This window comes from Apus apus, chromosome 1 (genome assembly GCF_020740795.1).
Source record: "Apus apus isolate bApuApu2 chromosome 1, bApuApu2.pri.cur, whole genome shotgun sequence".
Lineage (NCBI taxonomy): Eukaryota > Metazoa > Chordata > Aves > Apodiformes > Apodidae > Apus > Apus apus.
Genome location: NC_067282.1, coordinates 127978684 through 127993507, shown reverse-complemented (window position 1 = coordinate 127993507; position 14824 = coordinate 127978684). Strand labels below are relative to the sequence as shown.

At 40.4% G+C, this 14824-nt stretch overlaps 1 protein-coding gene across 2 annotated transcripts in view; it reads left to right on the top strand.

Annotated features, from left to right (window-relative positions):
* ANO2 (anoctamin 2) overlaps nt 1-14824 on the top strand; it is a 171077-nt gene that overhangs the window by 144291 nt on the left and 11962 nt on the right. For both annotated transcript variants that reach the window (XM_051625894.1, XM_051625885.1), the window contains 2 exons: nt 611-711; nt 9737-9885. In XM_051625894.1, the coding sequence (XP_051481854.1) occupies nt 611-711; nt 9737-9885 (250 nt within the window). The remainder of the gene's footprint in view (nt 1-610; nt 712-9736; nt 9886-14824) is intronic.

Sequence of the window (14824 nt, the reverse complement as noted above, 5' to 3'; positions counted from 1 at the left end):
AGGCACAAACAGATTAAACTGTTTAACTGAGGCCGTTGGGAAACCTATGGCAGAGCCTGAACTTGAATCTGGCATCACATTCTGTAGATCACTGGAAGCCTAGCAATTTTAATAGTCTGAAAAGCTGTAGCCATTTTGTGCTAAACCTGTAAACATTTTTTTTTTTTACTTTTCTTTTTCAAAATTCCTTTTAACTGCTGTGGGTATTCCCTTGAAAATCAGCAGAGATACTCAAGGTTTTACAGTAAAGCTTGCACATAAGCCTTTGCAAGATTGAAAACTTTCTCCCCCCCTTGGGAGACATCAGGTTGGAAGGAGACTGGTGATACTGCATTATGTTTATTGCATTGATTATATAGTAAATATTTTAAAAGGAAGTATGGTAGCCCCAGGGCACAGTAAGTCATTTCAGAGCTCTCTATATTTTCCATAATGTGGTTTTATGAGTGGACATGAAATATCTTGTTAAGGATAGAATTGCGATGATCAACGAGGTCCGTGCTCATGCACAAATTCGTGTCATATATAGACACGGGTACCTCTTCCAAGTGGGTACATTTAAATTAATTCTCTTACTCCCTTCACATTCTGTGTTTTTGTTTAATTACAGTGTGCTCCAGGGGGCTGTTTGATGGAACTCTGTATTCAGCTGAGCATCATTATGCTTGGAAAACAACTGATTCAAAACAATCTGTTTGAGATTGGAATCCCGTATGTATCCCAGCCTTCTCCATTACCAGGCATTATTCCTATGACACTGTCAATTAAAGCCTTGATCCTTATTCAACTGAGTGTGACTTTTGCCACTGACTTCAGTGGGTTCTAATTGAGTGTGATGATAAATCACATTTTTGGTTGTGATTAAATGATCTGGCTGTATTTTATGTTGAATAATTGGCTATATCTGCTGTAAATGGCTTAAATAAAGTGATTGAATGTATGAAATAATTGATCTAAATTAATTTTAGAAACCTGGGAAAACAGGCAAGGTATGATAGATCTCTTGGGGAGTTTTAAAGAAGCTTTCAGAGTAGTAGCATTGAATACAAATGAGGATAAAGTGGAGGAGAGATGGCATGGAGGAAAGCAATAGCTCATAAAAGATGTTAAAATGTATTATTGATCAATGGCTATTTTATGCTTTTACAGATGAAATCCACACATTTCTAAGGTGCCTGTATGTCAGTATCTCAGTGTATGATGCAGGAGTTAGAATATGGGGGACGTACTGAGCCCAGTGGCTCTCTGCCACCGAGAGCTTTGTGAGCAGTGTCGTCCGCTCCAAATACGGCAAGAAATCTCTCTTGGTCTGTCTCCTGTGTCAAGGGGATCTTCAGCCAAGAGAATCCACTGAGAATGTTCTGGCTTCTGGGGAGGTTTGCTCTTGTTTCAGTTGGCTGAATCATCCTTGTTGGTGGCAGTGGTCTGTGAAACGTTGTATTACATGAAGTTATTCAGAAACCTTCAACTCTAGTGTCAGTAGCTTTATGATCACATCCCTAAGGAAGGTCTTGAAGGTGCTAACGAGAAACTAAGTTGAGTGATGTGCAAAAGATTATGGAATTTTTGTAAAATGAGCACTTTTCCTTCCTTTCCCTAGCAAGAAGGGTTTTTTTTGGAAGTAAATTAAATAGAAAAAAAGATATTCCCCAACAAATCAAATGTGTTATGGCTCTTTTAATTATTCTTTTGTCAAAGGTCACTATGAAGGCCTGTTTACTGTCCACATCTCATTGAGTTTACAGTTTATTTTGAGAAAAGGGTGGCAAGTAATTCCCAAAATATTTGGCACATCGAAAGCTTAAAGCTTGCTCAGTGTAAACCTGGTGATTTTTTTCCCTGTCTTTCAAAAACTTAGTGCTACTGGACTTTTTTTATGAGGAGGACTAGGTTAAAGGCCACTTAGCCAAACTGGACATCTATAAATCCATGGGCCCTGATGGGATGCATCCATGGGTTCTGAAAGAGCTGGCAGGTGTTATTGCTAGGCCACTGTCCACCATCTTTGAGAAGTCATGGAGAACAGGAGAGGTGCCTGAGGACTGGAGGAGGACTAATGCCACTCCACTCTTCAAAGAGGGCAAAAAGGTGGACCCAGGTGTCGCAAGCCAGTTTCCCACACCAGGGAACTACAGGCCTGTTAGTCTCACCTCTGTCCCTGGGAAGGTGTTAGAAAAAATCATTCTGGACATGATCACAAGACCTGTGAAAGTAAAGAATGTCACTGGAAGAAGTCAGCATGGATTCACCCAAGGGAAATCATCCTTGACCAACCTGATTGCCTTCTGTGACATCATTACTGGCTGGCTAGATGAGGGGAGAGCAGTGGATGTCATCTACCTTGATTTCAGCAAGGCTTTTGATACTGTCTCCCATAACATCCTCATTAGGAAACTCAGGAAGAGTGGGCTTGATGAGAGGACAGTGAGGTGGATTGAGAGCTGGCTGTGTGACAGAACTCAGGGGGTGGTGAATCAACAAATCAGGTTTGAGTTGAAGGCCAGTAACCAGCAGCGTCCCCCAGGGGTCAATACTTGGTCTGACCTTGTTCAACATGTTCATCGATGGTCCGGATGAGGGGACAGAGTGTATCCTCAGCAAGTTCACTGATGATACCAAACTGGGAGGGGTGGCTGACACTCCAGAGGGCTGTGCTGCCATCCAGCGTGACCTGGACAGGCTGGAGAGCTGGGCAGAGAAGAATCTCATGGGGTTCGATAAGAGCAAGTGTAGGGTCCCGCACCTGGGAAGGAAGAACCCCAAGCATCAATATAGGTTAGGGGCTGACCTGCTGGAAAGTAGTTCAGAGGAGAAGGATATTGGATTCCTGATAGACAGTAAATTATCCATGAGCCAGCAATGTGCCCTTGCTGCCAAGAAGGCCAATGAAATCCTGAGGTGCATGAGGAAGAGTGTGGCCAGTAGGTCAAGGGCAGTCATTCTCTCCCTCTACTCTGCCTTGATGAGGCCACAGCTGAAATATTGCATCCACTTCTGGACTCCACAGTTCAAGAGAGACAGGGAACTACTGGAGAGTGTCCAGAGGAGGCTGATGAAGATGACAGGGGGATTGGAGCATCTCTCTTATGAGGAAAGGCTGAGAGAGCTGGGACTCTTTAGCCTGGAGATAAGAAGGCTGAAGGGAGGCCTTATCAATGCATGTATCTAAAGGGTGGGTGCAAGGAAGATGGAGACAGGCTCTTCTCAGTAGTTCCCAGTGTCAGAATGAGGGGCAACAGGCACAAGCTGCAACATAGGAAGTTCCATTTAAACATAAGAAAAACTTCTTTACAATGAGAGTGACAAGGCACTAGAATAGGCTTCCTAGGGGGGTTGTGGAGTCTCCACCTCTGGAGATGTTCAAAACCTGCCTGGATGCAGTCCTGTGTAAAGTGCTCTAGGTTGTTCTATTTCAGTGGGAGAGTTGGACTAGATGATCTCTAGACATCCTTCCAACTCTAACAGTTCTGTGATTTTATGATGTTAGAAAAGCTGTATTTGTTATTTTTGATTCTTGAAAGCATGGGTTGATCCAGTCCAAACAGAAAATTGCTGTCAAATTATTTCTCAATTCCCTTATTACAACTCTTGGTGCAAGAATGCGATGATTTGATCTCATTTTTCTCCCTCATTTCTGTTTTGTCACCCTTCTGCCAACAGCCTATGTGGCTTCAATTTTTAAAACTGAATAACTGTTCAAAAACAAACATATTTTCATCCTCTCCTTCCCAACGTAGCAGTTCATTCCAGCTACAATGCTACCTTGTCATCCTGAAATAAGCACATCTGGTTTTCCTTCACTTGTCTGCATTCTCAAGAAAGCCAGTGTATATCTGAAGGACTCAGCCCTTCTCAGCAGACCTGTTTGAACACCTGAATTAATTAAATCAGAATCAGCCTTGTATTTCTGCATGGACCACTCTTCTTGTTTGAACTAGATCATTAATGGCACTTTGTTTACCTCATCTGCCTCACATGCAAAGCATACAGACTTGTTTTGAGAACTGTTCAATCAGATTTTCAGAAAGCTGTGCATAGGTCTGCTGGACATACAGAAATACAAAATAAAAGGGACTCCAAACATGCAAGTCTTACACAACTAGTTCTGGCATGTCTGTGTCTATACATGCCATTGTGAGCAGATGTGACAGATGCATAGGTAAACATATGTTCACTCTCTACTCTCCAGCCTTTTCTGGCTTCCTACTGTATCCCGTTCTCTCCCTTCTTCTACCTGTTTCCCTTGACACTGTCTTACAGCAAACTCATCTTGTCTGTTAGATCAGACTTTTTCTACCAACAAGTTTTTGTATTTTCCCTCCCAGGATATCTCTGTGTTTGTAGGGCCCCTGTTCTATCTTCCAGGGTCTACTTTTCCACAGGCTGTACACTGTGATGAACATCCCTCCTGTGGCAGAAATATAAATCAGTATTTTCTATCAGTTTCAGCAGTGGCATTTTTTCCCCTCCCTTGCTTTGTGCCTCTTTGGAAGGAATGAGAGTTAGATGGAATAACACAAATTCTTCCATTGGCTCCCTTTATTTTCCCTGGGGGCAGAGGACAAGTGCTGCCATCAACCTTAACCTGCAGGGAGGGGAAGAAAGGACTGCCATAGATGTCATTTGTTCTTCAGAATCTGGAACTGTCCTCTGTATGTCTCTAACATGGAAGTGTCTCTCTTCTAAATTATATCATGACCCAGATTAAAAGAGTTTTCTTCTCTATTGAAATCTCAGGATTTCAGCAATATTTTCAGAAAACTTTTTTATTTTGTTCATGAAAAAACCCAAGTCTTTTGAATTGCTTTGCAGAAGATCACAAAATCTTGCTCCTGTTTGTTGTCTCTTTCCCTCAAAAAATACTACTAAGTAGACGATAGACTGAGTTTATAAGCAGCAGCCATACATCTTGTCTCTAGCACACCAAATATTGCTGAAATTGGGAACCATCATGAAATGTCTTCACTCTGGCTTATCCATGGTCAGTGCTGGCTGAGCAGTGATGGAGTTAAACTTCAGATGGCAGTCTTTCATTGTTTGGGGTCATTGGGACACATCCTTACTTTTTCCTCCAGTGATTCTGGAGAAAATGCTACACAGCTTTGACAGATGTGACTTGCTTGTCTTCTAAATCTTTCTGTGATTCCTTTTTTATTTCTGCACTCAAGAATATCAAACCAGCTAAGTAAATGCAACATACAAATTATGGAAAATTAAGCCTTCTTGAATTGAAATGTGTGTTCTGTGGGGCTGGAATTCACAAGTTTAACAGATGTAAATATGCCATAGTTCACTCAAATGTGTCACATACTGTAATCCTTTTACTGTTGCCACAGGAATTGAACCTAAAAGGCTGCAGGGCTTGAGAGACTTAACCTAAAGCTCCTTTAAGACCCCTTTTCTTCAGTTTAGTTTTTCTCAACTTACTGAAAAAAATCTGTGTGGTTATTTTATCACGCTCTGTCTTTGACCTTCATCATAAACCCTTAGGGTGAAATCCTGGCCCTATTGAAGTCCATGACAAAACTCCCATTGACTTCAGTGGGGCTGTGATTTTGGCCTTTTTGTTCAACATCAGCTTCCATCACTTGCTTAAAAATGTACTTAATTATGCTGGAAGAGAATACCAAGAGTTAATAAAATAAATGTAAAGACACCCTTTCATGGCTATGGTCTTTTATGTTGCTTTTCACCTTTAATAAATTGTTCTTAATGAGTTTGTTTTTTTTTTACTTTTTCTTTTTCTTTTTCGTTTTCATTTTCTTTTTCATTTTCTGTTTTGTTTTTGTTTTTTTTTTTCTGTTTGGTAAATCAGCAAATCCCAACCACAACTGAAATTCCTGTAGAAGCCATGAGGTCTGAGTGTGCCAAGGAAGCATGGCTATACCATAAATTTGTGGAACAGGATAAGAGATTAATTCCTTTTGTTCTCTCTCTACTTGCACCTCTGACCTGTAAATATGGGAAGGTCTCTCTTCATGTGAGAGTGTAGGAATATGACTGAAGAAAATCTTGGACCTTCAGTGTTCCTTCCTCAAAGCAGCAAACAAAATTACAGGCAAGGACACAAGAGTGCAACTCACTGCACTTCCTTTTCTCTAGACAGAAGTGCTCCAGATACTCAACCTCACAGTCTTTTCTGTTTAGCTTTCTCCCCATACCCTTTTCTATCATGCTACAAAGGAAGAAGCATCAACTGAAAATACAGCCTTACAGACCACCTGATATAAATGATCATTCAACCCTGGCAGCTGGATTCTAGGGTTTTTCTGTCTTTTCCTCTTTTTGCATCTCTGTTCTAGCAAGTATTGCCTTGCAATACTTCGATTTGAGTTCTTGGCAACTTTCACGGGTGATCTCTGCAAGTACCCAAGGGCACTTGTTTACTGACAGTCTTGAGAAACTAGTAAACTGATCCTCAATTCTAATCTTCCTGACAAGCTCTGGTGGAGATGCATTGTGAGGACTGCTCAGCCACTGAAGCCACACTGATCTGTGTCAACAAATCCTATTTCAGCATTCCCCCCTGCCCCCTGAGGCCCCTGCCTCTGCAACCTCCATATACTCTGCTCTGCCTCACTCCACAAATTTCTCATTTTTCCCAAGCCATCTTCATCTCTTCCCCTAGATCCTCCAAATCCTGCTACTCTTTTTTACTCTATGGATAGAGCAAATATTGAATAACCTTGGTTTTTTTTGTTTTAGTGTAAGTGCACCACATGCTTACAGTGCAGCGAGGATTACTTTGGTTTTGATGCCCTTTTCTCAAAAGTTTGTAGGTTCTTCAGGGATGGGGCATTTTCTTGTAGTGATTTTATGCTCTCTTCAGATACTAATTACCTTGCATAATGGGGTGCTTATTGGTTGTATGAGGAAGTAAGAAGAGCATAATTAAACCATGTTCCCACCTCTTGCCTAACACAACAATTAACACAACAGCTTGGTGCCAGTTCCTTGTGAGAAACCATAGCCTAATTTTTAACTGCATCTTCTTTCTTCCTGATCCTACATTTGTTCTTCTTCCATGCCATTCAATCTCCTCAAGATTTTTATCTTGCTTTTGTTCATATTCACTGGAAAAAGGACAGAAATAATGGCTCTTCTACAGTTCTACAGTTTTCTCTGTCCAGATTTATATGGTGACTAGCGGGGTCATGAAATTTTGCTGCCCATAACTCTTCATCACAAAGCTTCTCAAAGACTCATCCTGAATGGGCAAATCTAGCTCTTGATTACTATTCTCTGGCAGCTTTATTTAAAAATGTTGATCTAAGTAATTACCAAAACAGTGCATTTAAAGATCTTGCTCAGTTTTAGTAACACAATCATATGTGCAGCTTATGGAGTCCTGCAAAACACATTTTGATTGTCGTACTGCTGGAGAATCACACTGTGCAAATCCTTGTTCTCTGTTCCTTTAACTGTCTGACACATTTCTGTTCAGTCTGAAGCTTCGTGCTTGGATATGACACAAAGGTACATTTTTTGTGGAAAATTTGAAAATAATGACTTTGGTGTTCTTTGAGTTACTTGATCCTTTTAAAAATTGCATAAAAATAAAAATAAGAACACCCTTCAAAGGTTAACTCAATATGATTAAAGGTGCCACTCTTTATGCCTGGATTAGGGATAGCCAGATGAAAAACTAAAACATTTTCTGAGAATCTGAGCCCTGGATTTAGTGTATTCCCAAATAAACACTAAAAACAACAACTATTGTTTTAGTTACTTGGTTCTCAGGGGAGTTATGTGTATGCATTAAACTCCATAACTCGACGCTGTGCTGCTATAACTAGAGGATTAGATCACACGTACAGATTTCACATCTAAACACGCCCAAATTTTATCTCAGCTGCTGCACAGTGACAGTGAGAAGCTCTTCAATCTCATCAACCCATAGAAATGTGAGGGACATTTAAAGCTCATATAATTTCATTGGAGCAGAAATCAGCACTGTCTTGAACTTATTGTTCACTGTCCTTTGAGAGTCCCTCGCATTAGGAAATTAAATGGGATCTGCTGGAAGAGCATCCTGGGAATTCTTTGATTATTTTAACTCCTGCCCCCAGTCTCCTACCCTCTTAATACTACATCACCTCTGTCACAAACAAGTTCCCTTGATTGCCATAAAAGCAGAGGGAAGGAAAAGAAATTTTAGTGTAATGAAATGGCTGAGTTTACATGAGGTAGGAGGTAAATGTCTTTGTAAGGATCCATCTGATTATTTCTTGTGGAATATTTTACATCTCCTCACTCTTTCGTTAAAACTGTGTACACTGACTGTTCTGAGTACCAAAAGTATTTTTTTTTGCCCAAATTTATCTGGGTCTTGCAAAAGTACAGAGTATTTTACCTTCATACTTCTGAGCTACTTCTTTGCTGCACCTGGAACAAAAGCTGGAGTTGTTCTGTTGTTTCTTGCAGCTTTGTGATCCTGAGATTGACAAGGCCTGATGAAATCTAGATCTGGTTTAAGAGTGTCTGCCAATCCCCATTTCCTTCATCATGGTGATGAGATTGAATGGGTCCTGGGTCCTGTAAACACCGCTTGATGCAGAAATTCTGCAGCCACTGTGGTCATTTCCAGGTTTCTATAGAGCCTTGTGCTATGCGGTGACACAGTGTTCCTGTGTGGCTCAGTGTATATCCAGGAACAAAGCATTAAACCAACCCAGAAAAGTCTTTAGGGTGTTTGCCAGCTGGCCTTGCCCTGCTACTTGAGTTAGGCTCTGATAAAGTGATTCTGCTTAACTGGAGGTACAAATGAAAACCCCTACCATTTCCCCATCCACTCCTGTCTCTAGGCCACACACCTCTAGTTCAAAGGATTTATTGCAAACTGTGGGGGGAAAGTTTGTGGGAGAGCTTACACTACTCACACTGCTTACACTACTGGCAAAACATCACTGGAATTAGTCTGGATTTTCACTTATATGGTACTTACGTGAAGAACTATAAAATAATGTTGTGCATGTTTGTGAAAGATTAATTGAATCTGCTAAATGAAGACATACAATAAGCATAAACCCTGATACTGTCTGCTAATTCAACTCTATTTTGTGTCCCTGATTTTTAAGAAATATCTCATTGTATTGCATTTTCCCATGGGAATTTCTCAATGTGTAAAATAACGTGAAGTTGTTGATGCATAAGCATTTAAAATGTCATCTGTGGGAGGTATTGGGAATACTATACTCTTCTTTTAGGGATGGATTCAATTTACTCTAGGATCATAATAATGAAATTCACGTATTTGTCAGTGGTGTGAAATTTGTATCCCCATCTAAATTATTGAGTGATATTATATTCCTAGTGAAGTCCAAAGAAATATTTGCACAAATAATCTTTTTTTGTCCATTTAGATAAACTCAAGTATATATTCTTGTGATAAGAAAGCACTGGACCCTGAAGAGCTGCAAGTGTTTTCTCGTGGTCAGAGTGGCAATGTATATAGAGATAAATAATTATTAAAAAATGTTGGGTTCAATTACCTTTTAACAGTGTTAACATTGTACACAGGAACTGCTGTCCCCAGCAGCCTATCACCTGGCATTAAGCAACATCAGAACTTCAGATGATGGTGTAAACTAAGCCTATGGGGCACCAAAGTAATGTGAATAACATTTTGTGTTGCGACACAAAGATTCAAGCCAAATTTTGTAGGAGAAAAAAAAAAAGAAGGAAAAAAAAGGACAAAAAAAAAGGACTTGGCTCAATTTGAACTTTTGTTCCTCAGGAAGCTAAAGAAGCTCTTCAGGAAGCTGAAGGATGAAAGAACTGAGTCAAAGGAAATGGATACCAACCAATCAAAGAACCCTCAGCAATGGGATCTTGACTATATCTTGGAACCTTTCACTGGACTGACTCCAGAATACATGGAAATGAGTAAGTTTTCTGAATACCCTTTCCCTTTCTGCAATAACAATAGCTTTACACAGGACAAATCACGGTGTATCATACAACTATATGTCATAAGCTGGGGAAAAATCCAGAACACTTGTAGTTTGCAAAAGGTACATGCAAGACAGCAGGGCTATGAGACTACCACATTATCAGCATATAATCTTAGTGATGAGTCCTAGTATTTGTTAATATTGTAAAGGTCCAGTGTTCCCAGCTGAGAAAAGTGTGTAGAAACCACGTAGCCACAGAATCACAGAATAACTAAGTTTGGAAGGAACCTCTGGAGACGATCTAGTTCAACCCTCTTCTCAAAGCCAGGTCAGCTAGAGCAGGCTGCTCAGGGACTTGTCCAGTTATCCGGTTGGGTTTTGCATATTTCCAGGGATGGAGGCTCTACAGTTTCTCTGTGCAACCTGTTCAAGCAGTTGAAAACCCTGACATTATGTGAGATTTATTCTTACTTTAAATTTGCATTTCTTGTATTTCAATTTGCACCCATTGCCTCTTGTCAATTTACTGGGTGTTCCTGAGAATCTAGCTCCATCTACTTTATCCACCAAGAGGTATTTGAACACATTGGTAAGATCCCATCTGAGCTTACTCTTGTTGGGGTATAACAATCCCAGCTCTCTCAGCTCCTCCTTCTAAGCCAGGACCCACAATCCCTTAATCATTTTAGTCTCTTTTCACTGGATTCACTGCAGTATGTCAATGTCTGTCTTGTGCTGGGGAGCACAGAATTAGAAAGAGCATGTCACTCTGTGACAGCCAAGAAGGCTGCGGAAGCAGGATGGAGCTTTGTGCATGTTATTGACTAGAATCTCCTGCTTTCAAAAGCCATTATAGTACTTTATCCTAATTGTAGTTGGACTTAAAAAGCATCCAGGTGTGGGAGGAAGCTCTTTCCACCCTCTGTTACCTGTGACAAACTCCCCTAGCATATGTGATGCCATCACTGTAATTTGGGACATCTGTGCAGGAAGTCACCTGGTGTTCACTGATGATGCAAAGGTCTGCCTTGTAGGAATAACTTTTACTATAAGGGTCTAAGCTCCTGATATTATTAACCACTGGACACTAAGCCTTGATTTTAGATTAGTCCTTTGTGCCTAGATGATAAATAGTGCTGAGTGCTTCATCCTGCAGTCATTCAGGGGTGATCAGATAGACGCCCTACAAACGAACTGATGCATTACTAATCTAAATACTTGTTTACAGCGGGAGAATTAGCTTCTCAAGTGAAGGGAATAGTTCACTGAGCCTTGTAGAAGGTCACAGCAAGCTATGCCCTGCCATGGGATTCAAGAGAAATGCGCAGCAAATGAAACTCAAGCTGCACCTCCCCAGCCCACTTCTTGCCCTGAGTCCGTGTCAGAGCAGCTGTCAGGTTCACTGCGGAGTGACTCAGGCCACCCACGCTGACAGGAAGCACTTTGTGCAGCTCAGCACTGAACCTGTCAGCAGGGATTGGTGTGAAGGACATCAAGCTGGAATGGCAAGGCAAGAGGCAGTTACACAGGTTATTTACCTGTTCTAAATTTGATTTGAGAGAGGGAGGGAAGGGAAACAGTGCAGCAAGAGCAGAGGAAGCTTGCTTGTGGTTTGGTTTGGTTTTGTTTGGTTTTTTGTCCTGAGTTACTCAAAAAGGTGGAATGACTGAGATGTAAGAAGAGGAGAAGAGGAGAAGAGGAACATCTGACTGCTGTTACAGAACTTAGTTCTTAATCTTCACACTGATTTACTCAGGCAAGCTCCCACTGACATCAGTGACTATCTGCTCAGCTAGGAATTAAGCCTCTAAGTAAGAAACTGTAGACTTGGCTTACTTAGCCTTTGGGTTTCCCCATTCAGATTATAATGGGCTTTCATGGACATGGACAGATTATGTATTTGTGTGTGAATATTCACTACATTCAGGTTTGTCCTGCCAGGATGCTCCTGCTTTTAAGGATGGGTGACATTTTTAAGACTAGACAGAAAGCCTCTAACCAAGTTGAGACTCTTGACTCCAGGTCTGTCATTCACTAGGCTGTACTCTGATCACAAACAGTCCCTGTCCTTTTTTACCCATATAGAGCTGCTTCTCCTAATATCTATCAAAAGAGCTGACATGTGCCCTTTCTGAAGGAAAGTCTGGACCACTCCCCATGCAGCAAATTAGATATTCTATTTGCATTCCCTTATGAATCAGATTAGTCCTGGTGAGACACTACTTGTCTGAGCAATAGTGTTTGGAGCAGTCTCAGGAGGTATTTTGAGATATGATACACCACAGATAAAGGAGGTTCTGGTGGTAACTTGCATTTTGAAATGGCCATTTCAAAAACTGCTGGGATTTCCTTTTGTTCTCATTTCTTATACAAGGAAGCCTGAACTCAACCCCCTCCCTCCCCTTCTTGAAGTCTAGGTAAGCTAGTAGAGTGAAATGTACTGGTTTGTTTTTGTTTGGGTTTTTTGTGTGTGCTTTTGGTCTGATGTGTTTTTGGGGGCTTTTTTGTGTGTTTTTATTTTTTTGGTTTTTTTTTTTTTCTTTTCCAAATCTCCTTCATTTTCACATTGAGAAATGTGGTTCTTCTTTGTATTCTGGTGAGTGATTGTTCAAAATAGTGGCCACTCTAGTCCATGTCAACAAAACCACTAGCACCATTAAAACAAGAGACAGTGTGATGGCTAATGGGAATACTGAGCTGATGCCTCTAAGAATGATTGATTTATTATAGTAAGCACAAAGACCCACAAACAGAAAGTGGGGAAAGTTGGCAAGAGAAGGACAATCCAAGTTGCTCTCTACAACCTCCTGTGTCTTAGAGTTAGCCTGTGCTGAAGTGCCCCAGCAGTGTTACCTTTCACTTAACGTGTTTTACAAAGCCTCCTAGAGTTGTTCAGCTCTTTAAATGTAAATATAGGTTCTGTCAGACTAGGATATTTAACATGACCCTAAGTTGAATCAGTTGCATGTTGATTCTCTTCCTCAGGATTCCAACTTCTATCTGTCCCCAAGCCAGCACCTACATCACAATGCCTTCCTTGCTACCTCAGGAGTGATCTACAACCCAAAGCAAATGTGTCTGTCTGTAGGAAGCTTTGCAATCATTTCCACTACATGGCAAGGGAAGAGGAAGGAATGCTTTCTACTGGCCTGTTGATTTCACATTCCTCCTCCCCATTCCCCAAACTCATGAGTGTGCTGAGAGGTCTCTTTTTCTCAGAAAGGCATGACCAGAGAAGAGCAGATACTTGCAGTTTTGCCTTTTTAAAAACTTACTGGCTTTGGGCAAACACCTTTTGTCATTAGGATTCTTCCTGGCCTAAATATGGTCTCGAGGATTTTCTCCAACCGAGGCTTTAAAAAGATAATGAAAGAGTAGCTAGGACAGAGCTGGGAAATATGAGGCAAAAATTATTTGCTTTTCTTAGAGAAAGCCTCCTATTAAAGAAATGCATGCAAGTTTCTTGAAGAATTGTGCTACAATAGTTCTGAACTGATCAGTGGAGAGTTTTATTTCAACAGTTATTAATTATGAAAGTGGAAAATTCTAGCCAGAAGCAGGTCCAGCAGAGCCAAGTACAATACTTTCATGTAACATAGAGCAAGCAAACGTAAAGCCCAAAATCTGTGATTCAAACAGAATCCAATTTACTTCAGTGGCATTTTACAGGTACCAGTAGTGTGGGAGGAGGAGGCCAACACTTCACCATGACAAATAAACCCGAAGTTTTCCTTTGAGGAAAGGTTTTGTAGGTAATTTCTTCGGTGAGCTGAACTCTAAAACTTATTTCAGTCAGCAGAGTGTGCTGAACTTCTTTCTTGAACAGACCTTGTCACTCAGCATCATGTCTGCACTGATTTGCATCACTGATGACTGTTTGTTTTGGTATTATTAACTGATATGTATTTGTATAATTTAGCAGATACTGTTCAGTGGAGACACTCTTAAGTTCTCCTGAGTGATCAGAAAATTTTCCTTGAGGAATCCTGAAACATCAGTTTTCATTGTTAACACATGTCAAATTTGTCATTAGTACTTCCTGCTTCAAAAACTGTGCAGTGACTTTTGACCCGGCCTAATATACCAGGCCACATGCATTCCCAAAGTAGGTAGCACATATGGCAGTTTCCTCATCCAGCTGGTATCAGGTTTGCAACATGTGTAACTAGCCTGCAGTGATAGAATTTGGCAAGAAATTGACGTTTAGAGTAACAAAACATACTGCTCCAAAATCAGCTGAGTGTTGCATGTCAATGTGTGAAATGTATTCCTCTACTGACTGTTTTCTTGAGAAGAAACTGACATCAGCAATGAATTCTAGATTCTTATTTCATTTGGTGTTCCCTTCTTCAGACTAACCTCTCTCAGAGTCCAAGGTTCATGTCGTAATTAATTGAAATATTTTTTTCTCAAAGAGAAAGAATAATAAATGGTTTCATCATCCAACTTCTGTTAAAAATCAATGGTGAAACTCCCTTTTGAATTTTAAGAAGAAAATTACCAGATCCAATGTCTGTAGCTACCAAATACTGTAAGGATTAAATTTAGAGGTTTGGAAGAATTTCCCCTGAAGCAGGAAAAGCCATCAAAAAGGTAATGTGTGAGGCAGCAAAAGTAAAAAAAAAAAAAGAGTAATCATTGGAGAGAAGCCTATATTTTTCTATAATCTCTATAATGAAGATGGATTTTAAAATACCAGCTCAGCCAGTTTTGTGTAGGCTTGTTGCATACATTTATTACCAAAGAGTAGTAAATGGCACCTTTTCCTTAGTTTTTCATCCAGGCTGGGCTGTATACTGAAAGGTTTCTTCTTGGACCTGGAAAGTCACTTAGCACAGGAGTGATTCTTCCATTGTTTACTTCCAGTAACACATGATCCTGTGACAGATATTATTGATACAGAAGTAAGGAAAAACCAACAGAATAATAAA